Consider the following 22474-nt stretch of genomic DNA (forward strand, 5'->3'; position numbering starts at 1 on the left):
TGCTGTATCCCATAGATTTTGGTATGTCATGTTTTTCATTTTTATTTGTCTTCAGGTATTTTTTGATTTCTCCTTTGTTTCTTTGTTAACCCAGCAGTTGTTCAGTAGTGTTTTATTTAATCTTCATATTTTTGTGACTTTTCCAGTTTTCTTCTTTTAGTTGATTTCTAGTTTCATACTGTTGTGGTTGGAAAAGATGCTTGATATTATTTCAGTCTTCTTAAATTTATTGAGACTTGTTTTGTGGCCTAACATGTGATCTGTCCTGGAGAATGTTCCATGTGCATTTGAAAAGAATTTTTGGATGGAATGTTCTGAATATATCTATTAATTCCATCTGGTCTAATGTGTCATTTAAGGCCAATATTTTCTTACTGATCCTCTGTGTGATGTATCCATTGGTGTAAGGGGGTGTTAAAGTCCCCTACTATTGTGTTAATGTCAGAGTCTCCTTTTATGTCTTAATATTTGCTTGATGTATTTAGGTGTGCCTGTGTTGGGCACATGAATATTTACAGATGTTATATCCTCTTGTTGGATTGTTCCCTTTATCATTATGTAATGCCTTTGTCTCTTGTTACAGTTTTTGTTTTAGTCTATTTTATCTTATATAAATATTGCTGTCCCAGCTTTCTTTTCATTTCCGTTTCCATGGAATATCTTTTCCTATTCTTTCACTTTCAGTCTGTGAGTGTCTTTAGATCTGAAGTGTGTCTTTTGTATTTAACGTCTATAGGGGGTCTTGTTTCTTTATCCATTTAGCCACCCTCTGTCTTTTGATTGAAGCGTTTAGTCTATTTATATTTAAAGTAACTGTTGATAGATATGGACTTACAGACATTTTGTTACTTTTTTCCTGGATGTTTCTGTAGTTCTTCTCTTCCTTCTTCTCTTGCTGTCTTCCCTTGTGATTTGATGACTTTCTTTAGTGTTATGTTTGAGTTTCTTTCTCTTTATTTTTTGTATATTTATTGTAGTTTGTTGTTACCATGAGTTCATATATAACAACCTATGTATACAGCAATTTATATTAAGTTGATAGTCTCTTAAGTTCCATCTCATACTAAAAGCCCTACATTTTTACACTCCCCGCCACATTTTATGTTTTTTTTTTTTTTTTTTTTTTTTTTTAAAGATTTTATTTTTTCCTTTTTCTCCCCAAAGCCCCCCGGTACATAGTTGTATATTCTTCATTGTGGGTCCTTCTAGTTGTGGTATGTGAGACGCTGCCTCAGCGTGGTCCGATGAGCAGTGCCATGTCCGCGCCCAGGATTCGAACCAACGAAACACTGGGCCGCCTGCAGCGGAGCGCGCGAACTTAACCACTCGGCCACGGGGCCAGCCCCCACATTTTATGTTTTTGACATCATATTTTACCTCTTTTAGCTTTGTGTATCCCTTAACCTCTTATTGTAAATATAGATTATTTTGGTACTTTTGTCTTTTGACCTTTATACTAGTTTTAGTGGTTGATCCATTATCTTTACTATATATTTGGCCTTACCAGTGATATGTATATATATATTGTTTTTGATAATTTTTTAATTTCTATTTGAGGGCTTTTGTATTCCACTTAAAGATATCCCTTTAACATTTCTTGTAAGGCCATTTAGTGGTGATGAACTCCAAAACTTTATTTCTCCTTCCTTTCTGAATAATAACCATGCTGGGTAGAGTTTTTTTAAAAAAAGAATTGGAATCCAAATAAGGTTCACATATTACAATGGATGAATTTGAAAGTCTCTTAATCTATCTATGGGTTCTCCCTTGCTGGTTTGTATTCTCTCCCTCTCTGAAATTTACTTATTGAAGAAAGCTCATATGCTTTTTTTCATTTTAATGTTTTTATTAAGATATAATTTACATACAATAAAATGCATAGATCTTAAGTTTTAACAGTTTTATGTTTTGACAGAGGCATCCACTCGTTTAGCTCACACCCCAGTCAAGATATAGAACATTTCCATCATCCCAGAAAGATCCCTTGGGCGCTCAGCAGTCAGTTCAAGTCAATTCTTGTTCCATCCTCTTCCTAACCCCCCAATCCCAAGCAACCCCTGTTCTGACTTCTTTCACCATAGATTAGATTTTGCCTATTATAGAGCATCATGTAAATGGAATTATACAGTATGTACTCTTTTATGTCTGGTTACTTGCATTCAGTATGTTTTTGAGATTTATCAGTGATGATGCAGATATCAGTAATTTGTTCCTTTTTTTACTGCTGAGTAGTATTCTTTGATAGGAATATACCACAATTTAATTATTCATTCTCTTGTTGTTAGACATTTGGATTATTTATAATTTTTGGTTATTATGAATGAAAGAATACTGTGTACATTCTGTACAGGCTTTTTTATGGACATATGTTTTCATTTCTCTTGGGTAAAAAGAGTAGAACTGAGTAAGACTAGAATTGTTGGGTCATGGGGTAGGTATATATTTAACTTTATAAGACATTGACAAACTGTTCTCCAATGTGGTTCCACTTCTATCAGCAATATGTGAGAGTTCTGGTTGCTTCACATTCTCACCAACATTTGGTATTATCAGTCTTTTTAATTTTAGCTGTTTTAGTCAGTATGTAGTTGTTTCTCACTGTAGTTTTAATTTAGATCTCCCCAAGGGCTAATGAATTAGAGGACTTTTACATGTCTCTTGGCTGCTTGTATATTTTCTTTTGTGAAGTGTCCGGGTAATTTACCCATTCTTACATTGGGTTATATGTCTTTTTCTTACTGATTTGTTGGCTCTTTTTATATGTTCTGGATAATAATATAGTCTTTTATATGTATGTATAATATTCTTATATATATATATATATATATAAATAGTCTTTTATATATAATAATGTAGTCTTTTGTCATATATTTGCATTGTGAATATATTCTCCTAATCTGTAGCTTGGCTGTTAATTTTATTGATGGTTTTTGTTTTTGATGCGTATAATTTTCTGATTTTGAAGAAGACTTAATCAGTTTTCTTCTTCTATGGTTAGTGCTTAGTATGTGCCTAAGACATTTTTGCCTACTCCAAGGCTGTGAAGACATTCTGTGTTTTCTTCTAGAAGCCTTATAGTTTTAGCTTTTATGTTTAAATCTGTGATCCATCTTGAACTAATTTTTGTCTATGGAGGAGTTGCAGATCCAGATTGATGTGTTTTTTTCCATATAGACATCCGTTTGTTCCAGGAGAATTTTTTTTGGAAGAATTTGTCTTTCTCTGTTGAATTGCTTTGGTGCTTTTGTCGAAAATCAATTGAACATGTGTCTATTTATATATATCTATTTTGTTTTCTAGATCTGTTTGTCTGTCCTTATGCCAATACCAGACTGTTTTGGTTACTATAGCTTTATAATGTCTTAAAATCAAGTAGTGTGACTACTTTAGGGTTTTTTTTTTAAATTGTTCTGCCCTTTCTAGGTACTTTCTGTTTTGATACACATTTTAGAATCAGCTTGTTCATTTCTACAGAATGCCTGGTGGGAATTTGATTAGGATTGTATTGAGTGTAGAGATCAATATGGGCAGAATTGACATCTTAGAATTTGAGATTTACCCTGTAACAAGCTAAGAAGTTAGCCTGCCATAGTATCATGGGTGTTGGCAGAAGACACAGATGCCTGGATTAGAGACAAAGGACTTTATTACTCACAGCAATGATAGTAGCCAGGATATCAGCATTTTCTTGCACAGGTTCCCTGAGCTCCATTGCCCATAGGGCAACATGGAGAGGGCCAAGTGACACTTGTACTTGCTGTGGGTTGTATTACAGAAGAGGGACCTTGGGCTTAGAGAAACTGAATCTTATGTTACATAATGAGCATGCCTGCCTGTTGCTCAAGAGGAAAATGCTGTATACTATATAAGCATCTTTGAAAAGATAGTCAGGAACAAAGGCAGTCAGTGCCCAGTCCCTCTGCTCGCAAGATGTGCAACAACACAAGAAACTCATAGAGAACTCTTTCCTGATACTCAACAATATTAAGTCTTTCAATCCGTGAACATGGTCTCCCCCCTGCCCCGTTGTTCCGTTGTTTGTCTTCTTTAATTTCTCTCAGCAGTGTTTTGTAGTTTTCAGTGTAGAGATTTTGCACCTTTATTGTTAAAAATTTTCCTAAGTATTTTAATGTTTTTTTCTTGCTATTGTAAATGACATTTAAAGACATTTTCCATTTTTCTTTTGTTAGTTGCTAGCATATGGAGATACAATGATTTTTGTGTACTGTTCTTGGATCTGTCCTGCATCCTTCCTAAATTCACTTATTAGCACTAATAGGGTTTATTAGCTTTTTTTTTTTAACCATTAGGATTTCCTAACTATGCAGTCCTGTTGTTTGTAAGTTAAATAGTTTTACTTTTCCATTCTGATCTTTATGCCTAAATGTGGTGAGAAGGCAAGTGGATTCCTTGCTTTATTCTGCATCTTGAGGAAGTGTGTTTAGTGTTTCACTATTAAGTATGATGTTAGCTGAATATTTTTCTTAGATGTCCTGACCCTTAGTTGAGAACATTTCCTTCTATTCCCAGTTTGCTGAGAATTTTTATGAAAGAGGTATTGAATTTTATCAGCTGCCTTTTGGCCTCTACTGAGATAATCATATGACTCTTCTTTTTCAGGCTGTTAATATGGTAAATTTCATTGTTTGATTTTTGAATGTGTTGAACCAACCTTGCATTCCTAGGATTAAATCCCTCTTGGTAATGAATATACTTTTTATAAATTGCTAGGTTCAATTTGCTAATATCTTGTTAAAGCTTTTTGCATGTATGTGTAAGTGATATTTTTATGTAAATTAATTTTCTTGTAATATCTTTGTCTAGTTTGGATATTAATACTTAAGTCTATAATACACTTTGGGAAGTGTTTGCTCTTCCTTTATATGTTGAAAGAGTTTGTATAAGCATCCTTAGATGTTTATAGAATTTACTAGTGTAGCCATCTGAGCTTAGAGTTTTCTTTGTGGAGAAGGTTTTACATTACAAGTATATTTTCTTTAGGTGATATAGGGCTATTCAGATTTTCTGTTTCTGCTGTGTCAGTTTTGGAAATGTATGCCTTTGAAGAAATTTGTCTATTTCATCTTGATGAGTGGACATCAAGGAATTTGTCTACTCATCTAAGTTGTCTAATATATTGGCATAAAGTTGTTCATAATATACTCAGGTTTTTAGGATCTGTAGTGATAGTCACTCTTTTATTTCGGATACTTGTTTTTCTTTTTCTTGATCATTTTAGGGATTATCAATTCTATTGATCTTTCTAAGGAACCAACTTTTGGTTTCATTGATTTTTCTCTTGTTTGCTTATTCTCTATATCATTGGTTTCTGCTCTTATTTTTTTATTGTTTATTTTCTTCTACTTCCTTGGGTTTAAGTTACTCTTCTTTTTCTAGTTTCTTAAGATGGAAGCTTTAAACTTTGAATTCAACCCTTTTTTCTAAAAGCATTTAGAGCTATAAATTTCTAAGCATTGGTTTAGCTGTGTCCCACAAATTTCTGTTATCATTTGATTTAAAATATTCTTTAATTTCCTCTGTGATATATTCTTTGATCCATGGGTTATTCAGAATTCTGTAGTTTAATTTCCAGATATTCGAGGATTTTCCAGATATTTTTGTCTTACTGATTTCAATTTAATTCATATGCTCAAGAAAAATACACTGCATGATTTCAGTCCTTTTAAGTTTATTGAGACTTTTTTTTATAGACCAGGAAATGGTTTATCTTGATCAATGTTCCATGTGTACTTGTGAAGACTGTGTCCTCTGTTGTTGTTTGTAGTGCTCTGTAAAAGTCAGTTAGGTTTAGTTCATTGATAGTGTTGTCTGAATCATCTATATCCTTACTGATTGTGTGTGTGTGTGTCTAATCTATCAATTAACTGAGAGTTGAGTGTTAAAGTTTTTCAATAAAATTTGTAGATTTGTCTGTATCTCCCTTTAGTTTTTGCTTGTATTTCCCATCACCCTTCCCATACACATTTAGTGCTGTTATATCTATTCAGTGTTATGTCTGTTTACTCCTTTATCATTATCAAATGTTCCTCTTTATCTCTGGTAATCTCAAACTAATACCCCTTGTCTTTGAATCTGCTTTGCTTGACATTACTATAGCCACTCCAGACTTTGTAGGGTAAGTGCTTGGATAACATATCCTTTTACATTCTTTTGCTTTTAACCTACCTGTGTTTTTATATTTCAAGTGTGTGTACTATAAATGGTACATAGTAGGGTTTTTATCTCATCTGAAAATCTCCACCTTTTAATTGGGACCATATGCATTCAATGTGGTTATTAATAAGGTTCATTTAAAAGTCTTTGTTTTCTCTTTGTCCCATCTGCTTTTTGTGCTTTTATACCTCCATATATTCCCTCCATCCTTTGTGCTTTTCATTGTCATACATTTTGCCTCTGATATATTATTATATATTGCACTTATTTGAGCTTGAAAAATCAATTACTCTTTAGAGAAATAAAAAGTGAGAATATTTTATATCTGCTCATATATTTACCATTTTTGCCATTGTTTGTTCCTTCATGAGATCTAGGTTTCTATCTGGTATCGTTTTCCTTCAGTCTGAAGACCATCATTTAACATTTCTTGTAGTGCTGGTCTCTTGGTGATAATTTCTTTCAGCTTTTGTTTTCATATTTTGTTTATCTGATAATATCTTTATCATCTTTATTTTTGAAGGATATTTTTGAAATATACAGTCAATCTTGTTATTCATTGTAGTTACATTCTAAAGTCACTGAAAACCTTGTCCCTAGGGGAGATACAGGGTTACGTTCCTTTGAACCTCTAGTCATAGCATTTTTGTCAACAGATCAGTACATAACTTTGTTTTATGTGTTTCTATTTAAAGACACTTTATTTACTGTATATTATTGATTTGTTAACAGAGAACTCATGGCCAACAGCACTGTAACTCATGCCTGAATGAAGCTTATCTAACATGTGTTTTCTCTGTAAGGTACATCACAGCCTTCTTGTGGTTAAGAACACTAGACTGCACTTCAGCACTATGCGTAGGGGCCATTTTAAACAGCAAAGTTAACCAACAGAAAGCACAGGAATGTGAAAAAATGTTGCCCTAAGTAGACCACAAAAAGAATGCTTGTTTGCAGTATGACAGCTGAAACAAGAAGGCATAGGGCTTGTTTGACCTCGGCTGGGAACACTTGTTGGGTGACTGGAATGTTTCATATCTACTGCCATAAGTTATTGATTTGGGGATTACCAATTTAGTGAGTAGGCAAATTTGCAAATAGGGAATCAGTGAATAATGATGATTGACTGTATAGAATTCTAGGTGGTCAGTTTTTTCACCATTTTTACAGATGTTCCATTATCTTTTCTTGTTTTTAAAAGAGCACTTGCTCCTTTTTTACAAAAGATTTTACTTTTCCTTTTTCTCCCCAAAGCCCCTTGGTACATAGTTGTGTATTTTTAGTTGTGGGTCCTTCTAGTTGTGGTATGTGGGATGCCGCTTCAGCATGGCTTGATGAGCGGTGCCCCATTATCTTTTCGATTGTGGTGTTTCTAATGACAGGTCAAGTCATTCATCCTGTTGTTCCCTTGCCTTTTTCCTGTTTTTAAGATTTTCTCAATCTTTGGTTTTCAACAATTTGACCTCTACAATGTATTTCTTTGTGGTTTGTGTTTATCCTGCTTGGGGTTCATTGAGCCTCTTGCATCTGTTGGTTGGTATTTTCCGTCACAGTTGTCAAATTTTAGACCATCATATCTTTACTTTTTCTTTTTCTCCTGCTTCAGTCACTGTTGGCCTTTTTGGAGGACCCCAATTGAATATGCTTTAAACGCTTGATTGTGTCACAAGTCATGAGGCTGTTCATTCTTTTTTTCCCCAGGCTTTTTTACCCTGCTGTGCTTCAGTTTAGACAGTTCCTTTCTGTTGCTCTTTAAGTTTATTGATCTTTTCTTCTGCACTGTCCAATCTGCTTTTAAGCCCATCTCATTTTTTTTCTTTCACTTAATGTAATTTTCACTTATAGACTCTCCATTTGGTTCTTTTTGGTTTTCTACCAAGATTCTCTCTCTGTTCACTCATTATGTCCATCTTTTACTTATTCTACATACATAGGAATATTTTAATAACTATTTAAATTTCCATTTTAATGTTTGGTAATCCAAGATCTACATTATTTCTGTGTTTGTTTACATTGGCTGTTTTTTTCTTGTTCTTAATTTTCTTGTTTTTATGTTCAGTAATTTTTATTTTATATTGGCTGTCTTGGATGTGGTGTTTGTTTTCTTCAGGCAGACAGTTAATTTACTGGCAAATCATCTTGATCTTTTCAAGTCTTGATTTTAAAGTTAGGATGGGGCTACAGCAGGGGTTGGCTGACTTTCTTTAAGGGCCAAGTAGTAAATATTTTAGGCTCGTGGGTCATACAGTTTCTGTCATAACTGCTCCTCTTCACCCTTACGATGCAAAAGTAGCCATAGACAATACCTAACTGGGCCTGCTGTTGTCCAGGACAGCTTTAGCCCATGAGCCACATTTTGCTGACTCTTGGTCTATGATATCCTTTACTTTAGGGTTAGAGTGGTCCCACTCTTAAGGTGTGCCTTTTCTGAGGTCTCATTTTTATATTTGGGATGTTCATTGAGATCTCTCCACTTTGGTCAGAACTTTTAGGTCAAGTCTTCTGGCACAGTCTGACCTCCAGAATATCCATTCTGCTCTCAACTCTATCAAAGATTTCTGTGCTAGACCTGTCTGAGTCTATGTGCAGCACAGTATTTAGCCAAATATTTAAAGGGAGCCCCTATCCAGATTTCTCTAGCTCCTTTTCTGTGAAGCTTTCCTTTACATATTACCCTGCTGCACAAATTCCAGACAACTCAGCAGCCTCCTCAGCTCAACAGAGCACAGTACTCTTGGGCTCCTCTTCCCTGTGCTGTAGACCAGAAAATGCCATCAGGCAGAAATCCAGGGCACTCATCTGATGTGCTTTCCACTTCTCAGGAATCACACTCCTCTGTTGCCCGTTGTCCATCAAGACAGTCGCTTCATATATTTTGCTCAGTTTTGTAGTTTACGTTATAAGTTAGTCTGATATAATTCTTCTTATAGCTAGAAGCAGAAGTTCTCTAAGTTTTAAAATGCCGTTTATTTTCTTTGTTTTATAAATTAGATATGATTTTACTGACCAACTACATGTTTGGCTGATAAATGCATTTTTTTGAAATGAATATGTAGGGAAAATAGTATAAGAGTGTGTGAACACTGGTGAGATTGTGATAGCATATTTTTTTAAATGACTGTTAAGAAATTAAAAACTGACATACTACTTTTACTTTTTAAAAAAGTGATGTACTTAACAAGGAAATTTCTTTAGTCAACTTTAGTTTTATAACTGATCCTTGTGTGATGGAAGTAATTAGCATTCAAAGTGTGTAGCCCTGTAGCAGTTAGTCTAAATTTACCCTCTAGGTTTAGGCTTAGCTAAGGAAATGAATCTAGTATTAGGGCCAACATGAGGAATAGATCATTTGGAAAAAGTTGTTTTGTGAATGGTGTTGATCTTTCATGCTGTCATTATAAGTAGTTTAATGATTCTGCTCATTTTATTGAGGGTGATAAGGAAATAAATGTATATCTGTTTGGGGTAACAAAGTTAAATTAAAATTTTCTAGTTTCGTTATTAACTATGTGACTTTGAGTAAGTTACTTAATTCTCTGAGCTTAGGTAACTGGAAATGTGGTAGAAGGTTGACAAAAATAAGGATTGAGTTTATATTTTGGAAATCAAGTTAGTAAGGCTGAATATGGTGAATTTGAATTTTGCTGGATGTCAACATTCAGGTATACCAAGAAAGGGGGGAAGGATGGGTTTGCTTAGGGAGAATTGTATTTGGTTAGCATAGATGATACGTGAGGAGTTGTTGAGATAAGTTTAGACAGTTAGTTGGAGCCATATGGTACAGGGCCTTATTTATCTGACTAAGGGTTTTAGGTATAAGTCAGTGAGTAACTGGGAGCTTTTAAATGTTTTTGGGCAAGAGAATATATAAAATTGTCTTTTTAGGAATATTAATTTGATGGCAGTAGAGTGGAGAGACTTAATAATTAAGTTCTGGCTTCCCCTTTGCTTGTTACTTACTGAAAACTTGATTGTTGTTTTTTTTGTTTTGAATTATGCCACTGCGTTTTTACTTGGTATGGGTATCACTAAGGCTTTCATATTTATTATATTTTTCTGGCTGTCTGTTCAGAATAGCACAAATGATTAAGTTTTAATTTCATTCATTAGTTAGAATTTGGCATTATGAGTAGATCATAGAAGGAGGGGCAGTTGTTTACCTTTGTGTTTTTTATTTTTATTTTTGGTGAGGAAGATTGGCTCTGGGGTAACATCTGTGCCAGTCTTTCTCTATTTTGTGTGTGGGATGCTGCCGCAGCATGGCTTGATAAGCGATGTGTAGGTCCACGTCTGGGATCCGAACCTGTGAATCCTGGGCCACTGAAGTGGAGCACGTGAACTTAACCACCTCGCCACCAGGCCAGCCCCTGTTTACCTTTTTTGTAAGCCCAGTAATTTAAATGTAGGTATACCATATCTCAGTAATTCAGAATGTTATACCTTATACTTAATTTGGTATCCCTGATTATAAAATAGTTTATTAACTTGTGAAAGTCAGAATCTTTTACAGAAAAAGGAAAGACTAATCTAAAATCAGTAATTTTTTTCAAAACAAGAAATAACTTCTAGGTGTTTTAGTGTTAGAATTTGCTAGCTTATTATATATGAGTATTGGTTGATCAAAATTTTCTTGTAACATCCTTAATTTTATTTATTAGTCCTTTTTAAATCCTTAATTTAAATAGTAAAGTCCAAGAAAGGAAGTAGTCTACAGTGGTTAAAGAAAAGAGCATGACTTGTAAACTCTCTGGATTCAAAACTCAGATCCATCCCTTTCAGTTTTCTGACTCTGGGGAAGTTACCCTTTTTATGCCTGTTTCCTCATCTGTGAAGTGAGGAAAACAGTAGTACCTACTTGATGGGATAGTTTTGAGTATTGAAAGAGCATCTGAAATATGTCTGGCCAGTGTTATCATCTCCATAAATGTTATTATATTGTGAAGCAGAAGCAATTAATCAGATATTTCGGATAATTACAGGGTATTTTCTGGGTGGTAATTTTTCTTGTTTCAGGAGCTCAAACTCGAGGGGCTGATTAAGAAGAATTTACATCAGTTGTGCTTGTACATAAACATCCCTTGGAAGATAAAGCACATGAATTTAGGAATTAGACCTGTTTAAATCCTGGCTCTCTGGGCTCCTTGCTGTGTGATTGAGGGCAAGTTATTTCTTTCTTCTGTCTCACTTCCTCCTTCACAGCATTTTCAGGTAGATACTACTATTATCCTTATTTTACAAATGAGGCACAGAAAGGTTAAATAATACTTTTCTCAGGGTTACACAGTTATGAGTGATGGATCTGGGATTTGAAGAAAGGCAGTTTGATCCCGTGATCCAGGATTGCTTCAGTAGGAGTTTGAGCAATTCTCTTCTTGTTGTAGGCCAAATGGTAGTGACCTCTTCTGGATTTTTTTTTTTTTTTTTAAGATTTTATTTTTTCCTTTTTCTCCCCAAAGCCCCCCAGTACATAGTTGTATATTCTTCGTTGTGGGTCCTTCTAGTTGTGGCATGTGGGACGCCGCCTCAGCGTGGTTTGATGAGCAGCGTCATGTCCGCGCCCAGGATTCGAACCAACGAAACACCGGGCCGCTTGCAGCGGAGCGCGCGAACCCAACCACTCCGCCACGGGGCCAGCCCCCTCTTCTGGATTTTTTTATAAGTGCTTTTAGTAATGCAAAACTTGTTTTGTGGTTAATTTTGGATTAAACCTCATTTTTACCAAATTAAGATTTTTTTCCTTTTTGGAAATTTAGTGAATATTTAAAGTACCAATTTGTAAACTTTCTCAGTTGACCAAGTGCCAGGAATGCAGTTTTTACTGTAAGAGAGATTCTGGTATTAGATAGGAATAAAGATACATTTTTTAAAATGCTTTAAATTTTTGGCACAATTTAGATGTAGTTTGTTCTCTAATTTTAACAGTAACATGTTTCTAGTTAACTTTCCAAGTAGACTGGCTTCTGAATTAGTGGCTTTTAGTGGCTTTTAACCATATTGTCTAGATGAAAAGACAACCATTTTGTTAAGATTTGTTATCTTTTGTATTTAGATGGAGCAGCTGTGTAATTATTTGGTTTTGCTCTTTGACCTCCAAATCTGTTTTATACAATATTATAATTCATTATTTTAGCTGAAAGGAATTTTCAGGTTCCTTCCTTTTACAAGTGGGGTATTGCATAACTTAACTAAGATCACATAGCAAGTCATCTTTAAAAAGAGGGCACACCTGTGTACGTTTTATAAAATCTCATCAGGTATTATATCTTACTGGTTTGGATGAGTGGCCCATTCACCTATTGTTCTAGGTTTTAGGAGACCCTTTTAAACACATTTCATGGATTTCCCCTCACCACCTCATCTAGGAATCCTTTAGGTATGGTATTATGCCCAGTATGGATTTATCTAAAATTTATATGACATTGTGAATTTAACTCTTCTATTCATCAAGGGGAATACCATTGGAAGACAAGTCCATGATAGCCATATCGCGTTGATTTTTTTGTTGTTGTTGATCAGTCAGTCTTGTCTAGTTTGTCCTTCCAGGTAGAAGTGTCCAAATTTATCAGGTCCTCTCCAGTAAAGGAATACCTTGTCATCCCTCAGGCTTTTTCAAATTGTCTTTTGCTAGAGGCTTTCTCTAGTATGAACCACAGAAGATCTGTAGCCTAGGATCTCCCAGCTGCAGGTATAAAATGACATTGTACAAGGTTAATATACCAACTATATAGTGTGTTAGTTGGCTCAGGCTGCCAGACCAAAGTACTGTAGACTGGGTAGCTTAAACAACAGAAATTTCTTTCTCACAGTTCCGGAGGCTGGGAAGTCTAAGATCACGGTGCCAGATAGGTTGGTTTCCTTCTGAGGCCTCTTCTCTTGGCTTATATAGGTGGCTGCCATTCTCACTGTGTGCTCACAGGACTTCTTGTGTGTGTGTGCACGCATGCACACGCCTGCGGCAGGGCAGGGGGGGAGAGAGAGGTGTTCTTACACAGGCACGAGCAAGCTCTCTGCTGTCTCTTCTTATAAGGGCACTAATCCTATCCAACCATGGCACCATCCTCCTGACCGCATGTAACCCTAATTACCTCCCAAAGGCCCCATTTCCAGATACTATCACATTGGAGTTTAGGCCTTCAAGATAGGAATTTGGAGGAAAACACAAGTGTTCAGTCCATAAAATATTGCATATAGTGGTTAAGAAAATGGGCTCAGGAATTGAATTGCCTGAGTCTCACTAGTTGTGTATTGAGTGAGTTTCTTAACTTCTCGGTCACTTGGTTGTTTTTTTAAAAAAAATCTGTTAAATGGGGGATATTGATAGCACTTGTAACAGTAGGGTTGCAAGGAGTAAAATGAGTTCTTGTGTGTAGAGCACTTAGAATAACAAGTAGCCCTCAATGTCAATTTTAAACAAAACAAGAGAGATCATAATAATGATCTTCCTAATGATAATTAGTATTTTCTTTGTTAATTCAGACAATGGCAGGTAGGACTAATGTCTTCACAGAATAGTGTACAATGACTGTAAGAAACTTTTTCTTTAAAGAGAAATAACCTGGAATAAAAAAATGCATGATTCTCTGAAAGTGTTCTTCTGAATTGAACATATACCAATAAAAAAGGAGTAAGCAAAAGTAGTTGTTTTATGGGGCCAGCTCAGTGGTGTAGTGGTTAAGTTCATGCTCTCTGCTTCGGTGGCCTGGGGTTCGTGGGTTTGGATCCCGGGTGTGGGCCTACACACTACTCATCAAACCATGCTGTGGAGGCATCCCATATACAAAATGGAGGAAGACTGGCACAGACGTTAGCTCAGGGCCAGTCTTCTTCACCCCCCACAAAGAAAGCAGTTATTTTATTCAAATGCATGTTTTTGATTTTTGGCTTGATTAGGACAAGATAATTTACCTACCTAAAATGTGAGTAAAAGCTTTAGATGCAGTATGTTGAATGAGAATAATAGTATCTTAAAGCCGTTTTGGTTCGTGAAATTTCTTTAACATAAGCATGTTATTGCCTCTTGAAAAATGATAGGTTCTATGGATATCATTTAATCAACTTTATAATATACCTGATAATTTAATCTGAATTAATGGTGCTACTAATGGTACTACTTTTTCCTTTTCATCTTGGCTTTTTCTCTGTAGATAAAGTTTTGTTAACTCATTATAAACTGAACCCTTGCTTGCTTCTCTCATCTTTAGTCTCCTTCCAACTCTGTCTTTATTTCTGCTGAGGTTATATTCTATTTGTTTTTCAGATGAGACACTTTTTGCTCTTCCTGCTGCATCTGAGCCTGTGATACACTCCTCTGCAGGCAAGTTCTTTCTGCTAGCCTTTTATCCTCTGTGTATTCTAACTTTAACTCTTTAGTTTTATTAACTCTGTACAGAGTAGTTTGAATTTACTAAAAATTAGCATGGTTCCAAGAATGTTTGTCTATTGAAAAAGTTGGAATTTGCATTTTATATGCTATGTCCAAGGGAGGAGTTGGCAGAACGTGATTAATAATTGGAAATATGTAAGGAGTTCTTGGACTCTGGATTTACATTTATATATTAACTATCCCTTCTCTCCAGATACAGTTTACTTGCTTATAGCGCAAAGGCTTTCATGTAAATGAATGCCAGTCTGGCATTTAAGTATGCAGTGCCCTTTCTTTTCTATACTTGTCAAACTCTTCTCTCAAATCTTTTCTTCTTCTTATAACACTAGTAAAAAGTAACTTTTCTCAGTTGATTGTACTTTAGGTTTTTCTCAAAGACTTGATTTATGTCTTTGCATAGCATATAATTGCCTCTGTAGCCATGCACATGTTTTATTGACAGTAACTTTAGTTTTTTAGTAATGATTCAAGTCTACTTGATTGTTAATTATTAAAGTGTTGTTAACCTTTAGTTTTAGTTAATAGTAAGTCTTTTCTAACACTATTTTGAATCTGTCATAAAACTTGCAGTAACTCTAAGAACACTGGCATTCTCTAACTTTCCTTTCTGTCCATGGTCACAGAAAAAATTATGGCCTTGAAGGAGCAGCCAGGTAGCACTGTTTCTGCTGATCAAGAGGATTTCTCATCTGTCCTGCTTGAAACTGCTGCTTCTCTTCCTTCTCTGTCTCCCCTCTCAGCTGCTTCTTTTAAAGAACATGAATACCTTGGTAATTTACCAGCAGCATTACCTACCAAAGGAACACTTCAAGAAACTTCAAATGAAGATTCTAAAGAGTTCTCAGAGAAGGCAAAAAATCCGTTTGTAGACAGAGATTTAACAGAGTTTTCAGAATTGGAATACTCAGAAATGGGATCATCATTCAGTGGCTCTCCCAAAGCAGAATCTGCCATAACAGTAGCGAACCCTGGGGAAGAAATAATTGTGAAGAATAAAGATGAAGAGAAGGATTTAGTTAGTAATAAGATCCTTCCTAATCAACAAGAGTCACCCATAGCCCTTACTCAATCAGTTACAGAAGAGGACAAAATTATATCTCCAGAAAAAACCAAGGACAGTTTTAATGAAAAGGGAGTTGCAGCAGGAGCTCCTATGAGGGAGGAATACGCAGACTTCAAACCATTTGACCGAGTGTGGGAAGTAAAAGATACTTATAAGCAAGATAGTGATGTGTTGGCTGCTGGAGGTAATATAGAGAGCAAGTTGGAAAGTAAAGTGGATAAGAGATGTTTGGCAGATAGTCTTGAGCAAACAAACCGTGAAAAAGATAGTGAAAGCAGTAATGAGGATGCTTCTTTTCCCAGTACACCAGAAGCTGTTAAAGATAGTTCAGGAGCATACATCACATGTGCTCCCTTTAACCCAGCAGCAACTGAAAACATTTCAACAAACATTTTTCCTTTGTTAGAAGATCATACTTCAGAAAATAAGACAGATGAAAAAAAAATAGAAGAAAAAAAGGCCCAAATTGTGACAGAAAAGAATATTAGCACCAAAACATCAAACCCCTTCCTTGTAGCAACACCGGATTCTGAGACAGATTATGTCACAACAGATAATTTATCAAAGGTGACAGAGGAAGTAGTGGCAACCATGCCTGAAGGTCTAACCCCAGATTTAGTACAGGAAGCATGTGAAAGCGAATTGAGTGAAGCTACAGGCACAAAGATTGCTTTTGAAACGAAAATGGACTTGGTTCAAACATCAGAAGCTATGCAGGAGTCACTCTACCCGGTAGCACAGCTTTGCCCATCATTTGAAGAATCTGAAGCTACTCCTTCACCAGTTTTGCCTGACATTGTTATGGAAGCACCATTAAATTCTGTAGCTCCTAGTGCTTCTGCTTCTACAGTACAGCCCAGTTCATCACCATTAGAAGCTCCTCCTTCAGTTAATTATGAAAGCATGAAACTTGAGCCTGAAAATCCCCCACCATATGAAGAGACCATGAATGTACCACTAAAAAAAGTATCAGGAATAAAGGAAGAAATTAAAGAGCCTGAAAGTATTAATGTAGCTGTTCAAGAAACAGAAGCTGCTTATATATCTATTGCATGTGATTTAATTAAAGAAACAAAGCTCTCTGCTGAACCAACTCCAGATTTCTCTAATTATTCAGAAGTAGCAAAGGTTGCACAGCCAGTGCCTGATCATTCTGAGCTAGTTGAAGATTCCTCACCTGATTCTGAACCAGTTGACTTATTTAGTGATGATTCAATACCTGAAGTTCCACAAAAACAAGATGAAGCTGTGATACTTGTAAAAGAAAATCTCATTGAAACTTCATCTGAGTCAATGATAGAACAGAAAGTTAAGGAAAAACTTAGTGCTTCACCACCACCTGAGGGGGGAAAGCCATATTTGGAATCTTTTCAGCCCGATTTAGACACAACAAAAGATACCTTGTTACCTGAAGTTTCAACATTGACCCAAAAGGAGAAAATTCCTTTGCAGATGGAGGAGCTCAATACTGCAGTTTATTCAAATGATGGCCTATTCATTGCTAAGGAAGCAAAAATAGAGAGTGAAACATTTTCAGATTCATCTCCAATTGAGATTATAGATGAGTTCCCTACATTTGTCAGTTCTAAAACTGATTCTTTTCCTAAGTTAGGCAGGGAATACACTGACCTAGAAGTATCCCACAAAAGTGAAATTGCCAGTGTCCAGGATGGAGCTGGGTCATTGCCTTGCTCAGAATTGCCCCATGACCTTTCTTTGAAGAATGTGCAACCTAAAGGTGAAGATAAAGTCCATGTCCCAGATGAATTTTCCAAAGATAGGTCTGATATTTCAAAGGTGCCCTTACTGCCTCCAGAGGTTTCTGCTTTGGCCGCTCAAACAGAGATAGGCAGTATAGTTAAACCCCAAGTTCTTGTGAAAGAAGCTGAGAAAAAACCTCCTTCTGATTCAGAAAAAGAGAACAGATCACCATCTGCTATATTTTCAGCAGAGCTGAGTAAAACTTCAGGTAATCAGTCCATATGTTATTTTGTGCTTTCTTGCTACCTTCTGACTAACCATGGAACATTTCACTACCTTTTGTATAGTATGTTACATTTATAGGGTCTAATATATCACATTGGTAAGAATTCTTTTCTGTTGTTTCAGTTTAAAGTTTTAGTGCTTTTTCTACTCCTCTTGCACTCATCACTCACCCTTGCTCTTGTGCGCTGGTCATTTTTATATTGCATCAGGGAACTAGAAAAATTGTTTTATTAGAATTGGCTTCAATGTCTATTTTTTTCCTTGTGCTTCAGTGTTTCCTGATAGCATGAAGAGCAAGAGGTATTAGAACAAAATATTTTCAGATGTATTTTACTTTTGTTTTCCCAGGAATTACTTCATTTTAAATTTTTAACAAAAGAACATTTTCTGTAACGTGTTTCTATTTCAGTATAATGCAGTGTTTTCCAGTAATAGGTAAAGTTACACATATTGAGTAACAGACTGAATTTACTTTTGTTGAAAAATATAAATTGAGGGGTGCTATTATGAATTCTTCTGAAAAGTACTGATTCTCATTTTTTTCTTTTGACTCTTCATTTCCCACATATCTGATTTGTGTAAAGTGATTTGCACATGTCTTTTTTATTTAGCATTCTAGTTTAGCTGTGTTTTCTATAAAAATGTGTAATGATTACTGTGTATATTACTGAGTATACTTATGTATTGGAGGTGGGTAGCACTAGTGGCAGAGAGACTGGTTTAGAGATTGTTTCTATAATCTAAAACAGAGGAGATTGTGAACATTAAAGCATTGGGGTGAGCATGGAGACATAGGACTAGGTGTTTGACTGGATATGGACATGAAGGATAAGGGGAGGAGTCAAAGGTGACTCTGGGAACCCTGAGTTCCTGCTATGTGCAAATACATGGATAGCAGTATGAGAAACTGAGTTAGGGAACATGAGAGAATAAAGTGGGTTTAAGGGGAGAAGATAAAAAATTTAGTTTTGGATATGTTGGTATTAAGGGACCTGTGAGACAGCTAGGAAGTGTAGATATTATGAAGTTCTTGAGAGAGACATTAGCTGTATGTGTATATTTGCCTTGGGCTCAGGGATAGTAATTTAACCCACAGATACCAAGTAGGAAGAGCCGAGAGAAGAGGACAATTTAAAGGTGAAAGAATTGGTCAATATTTTCCAAAACTAGAGAACTCAGTTAAGATAAAGATTGAGATTTTGTCAAAAAGGAGGGAAGGTGTTGGCATGATGGTCGCAGGTGGTGTGAGTAGGCAGGGTTAGGGTTGAGGAGTGAATGGAAGTTGAGCAAATGGATGCTAAATGTTGACATTTTTAAAGAAGATTAAGTACCTGGAGAAAGTGTTAGCAAGCACAAGGGAGAGGGTGGAGTTGAGGAAGAGCTTTTTTTCTTTTTTAAAGATGGGAGTGGAAGCCTAATTAAAGGTGCTAGTAGAGAGTCAGGAGGGGATGGGATGAGGTCCAGAATTCAGGTGGAGGAATTAGGTTATACATGAGGAAGGATTTTGACGGACTTTGATTATAGTGAATGGAAGAGAAAGTATGGGTGTTGATACTGCCAGGGTTTTGTGGCCAGAAGTTGAGGGACTTGTTTGATAGTTTATTTTTTAAAGCAGTATGTTAGGTGATTTGCTGAGAATGACCTGGAACATGCGTAAGTAGAACAGGTCTGAAATAGCTTGTGCCTCGGGAAACAAAGGTATTGCATTAAGAGCCCAGTCAAAGTTCAAGGGTGGTCTGTGTGGTAGGGTGGCTTTTCTTTAAGTGTGCCCAACAGCCTGAGTATGGGTTCAGAGAACGCAAATGCTTGTATTGATTCAAGCTTGTGTTTTGCTAGATGGGCCCAGTGGAAAGACAATAAGTCAAAGGAGTTGAGGATACAAGCAAGAGAGTAGTTTGAAGTGATGGACTGTGGCATCTAAGTTGAGGAATGTAAAGAGGAGAGGGAGTTGATAGATAGGCGAGTGGAAGCTCAAAGAACTTGAGGTTCAAATTAGATCTAAGAAGTGAGAGTAGCAGGAATAAAAATAGGAACACCAGAATGATAGAAGGTTGTGGTCAAAGTAGGATTGTGTGTGTTTGTTAGATATTGAATTTAGAATTCCAGGTTGATTTTAATGGCTAGGGTTTGGCCATGGAGGCAAGGGCTAAAGTTGAATGGAGCGAAGGTTGCTAGAGGTGAGGTCAAATAAACCATAAGGCCAAGATGTTGGATTGCTCTTCCATGTGACACTCAGGATGATGGCTGGACTTGGGGTAGAGAGGAAGATTAGGAGCTAGGGACGAGAGACTTTGGTAAAGGGCTATGAGGCAACTAGCAGGTTGGTAGGTGGAAGCAGTAAGGAAAGACAGAGGATGACATAGCTGAATAGCTCAAGACTTTTGCCCAAGGCCTCTGAAATAGTAGACTGGAAGCAGCATTGGTGAAGATACTGACCTCCCCCCCCTTTCCCTCAGGTATGTACAGTACAGGAGAATAAACAGCTTCCATTTAGAGAGTTCCACAGGAAAAGCAGTATCCTCAAGGAAGAGCCAAGTTTAGTGAAGGGAGATGATGGCAGGAATGTTCACTAAAGAAGTTGAAGATTAGGGAAGATGGTTCACAGTAGAATGGGGATTTCAAACAGCAGAGTAAAATGGTTTGGGAGAGAATGGTAGAAAGAGTCTGAGAAGCCCAGAGCAGCATAGTGATGATAATGTGAGTGAAGACCAAGGATAAGCAGGGATGTGAGCAGTGGTTGTAACAGCCTGTGAAGTCCTGCTCCCTCTACCCCAACACTCCCTCCCAAAACTTAATGCTGGCAGTTCTCCAGTAGTTGAGGGCACTTAGATATTTCAGTATTTCAGGAGTCAGCTGTTTCTTGGCTTGATTTCACTAAACCTGGGGATCTTGGCTTGTCTTTATCAGTTTAGAATTAAGGGAAGAAAAGAGGGCAGTGCCTTTGAAGGCTAAGTTGGAATGGTTGAAGAAGAAAGTATAAGCAATGGTTGAGCATTCTTTTTGGAGAATAGTTATTAATGCCTCTTCTCTGAGAAAATTGTTGCTCATGCTTCTTTTACTCAACCTTTTTTTTGTTTTGATATTAATTATCATAGCAGCTAATCAGCAAGTAGAAAATTATTTGGATACACCCAATGTATGTATTCTACAAAAGTCATGGAAAGGAAACCCAGTGTGGTATAATAAGAACAATATGGGTGACATGAGTTCTAGTCTTGACTGTACCACTGACAACTACCTTATCTGTTTAGAGGTTAGTTTCCTTTTCTATAAAAGGAAAGGGATTAGATTAGGTCCTTGCGACTTGATGGTTTCTTTGACTTAATTCTAACAGGCATCTGTTATTAGCAGGTGGGTAGTTACTTTAGTGTACTTTATACCAAGCACTGTACTAGATTTTTGGGGGGAAAAAGATGAAGACTAAGGCTTAAGTCTTGCCTTCATGCAACTTTCAGTCAGCTGGTGGAGACAGACTGATAAGGACATAGCTAAACATTGTATTATATATTATAAGGGTGCAGGCACTTCCCTTTCTTCCTCAAAGTGTGGGTTAAGTGTATTGAAGTCAAATGTACCAAAGTGCAACAAGAGACTGGTGTGATATAACACAGGGGAGGCTCTGTTCTCAGATGGCTAAACGTTTATACCGTTTCTCATTATGATATACTTCGGTGATTTAAAAAATTTTCGGGGTCTTATTACTGAATATACATTTAAGCATTGACAAGTATTAAAAAAAAGCAACACTAATTTCCTCAGGTAATTTATCTACGATTTGTTCTCCTTTTTTTTAAGTGACATTTGTAGGCAGAATTCAGTTTTAATTTTGGGAAGAAAGACTGATTTTGTAAGGGAGATGAGCAAGACATTATGATGCAGACTTTGATGCCTTATTGATATTTTTGGATGAAATTTTTCATAAAAAAAATGAATACTAGTCTCCTCCTCCTCCCTTGATAAAGGAATTGTATTGAATTGTATTCTTAATAATGAAATGTAAATACTGATTTTTTCTCAGTTCATAATTATGAACGTTCATTCTGTTTTCTCTTTCACTATACTTCATTGTTTAGAAGCAGTTTTTAATGATCTAGGCTCGGCATTTCATATATGTTCTTTATTTACTTTTTAAAAAATCTGTGGCTGAAGATTTATTCTTTTGGTACCCAGATGGTTTCTACTTTTGCTTAAAATATTATTATTATTATTGACACTAACTTTTTACTTTACACTTATTTTAAAAATAAAATAACAAAGGTATAAGATAAAATATTCTAATATTGCATATATATAGACCAAGATAATGAAACTTCTGAGAAGAATAGTTAACTGATAGGCAGTGCTACCACATGACAATTGAATTGTTTTTCTCAGATGATGCACAGAAGTCTCAGTTTGGTATAGGAGTGACTGTTCAGGGATATAAGTATATGTTGATTAAAAGTGGAAGTCCACCAACACATGCTAAGGGTGCAGAGAGGCTAGCTCTGCCTTAGAATATTAGGAATGGCTTCACAGAAGAGATGATTCTGTGAAAGTTACAGAAAGCCAATGTGAGTAAACACAGAGACCTGTTCATTTATATAAATATGGTAAAAGTTTTCCAGATCCCGTTTTGGTATATTTGAGGCAGGTGTAGATGTGTGGATATTATAGTCAGTACGTAGAAAACTACTCTAGAAACATAGATGAATTTGCAGACTGGCCATGGGTGACTTAGTGAAAAGAAACATTTAGATTTATTCAGAACTAAACGGAAAACCAATCTATGCTAAAGGAGGGTTTATGATACATTAGATGCTAAATTTTCTATGACTGGAATTAAGCAGAATGAAAAAAAAAACCAGTGGTATCATTTAGGAGAGTTT

General features: G+C 36.1%; 1 protein-coding gene across 5 annotated transcripts in view; it reads left to right on the forward strand.

Annotated features, from left to right (window-relative positions):
• Nucleotides 1–22474, forward strand: part of RTN4 (reticulon 4) — a 79286-nt gene that overhangs the window by 12824 nt on the left and 43988 nt on the right. For 3 of the 5 annotated variants that reach the window (XM_008535808.2, XM_070572655.1, XM_070572656.1), the window contains exons 2-3: nt 14432–14488; nt 15181–17589. The exons of 1 other annotated variant lie outside the window; for it this stretch is intronic. In XM_008535808.2, the coding sequence (XP_008534030.2) occupies nt 14432–14488; nt 15181–17589 (2466 nt within the window). The remainder of the gene's footprint in view (nt 1–14431; nt 14489–15180; nt 17590–22474) is intronic. One more of the 5 variants, XM_008535810.2, reaches the window with a different exon arrangement.

The sequence above is a fragment of the Equus przewalskii genome, chromosome 14 (genome assembly GCF_037783145.1).
Source record: "Equus przewalskii isolate Varuska chromosome 14, EquPr2, whole genome shotgun sequence".
NCBI classification, from domain to species: domain Eukaryota; kingdom Metazoa; phylum Chordata; class Mammalia; order Perissodactyla; family Equidae; genus Equus; species Equus przewalskii.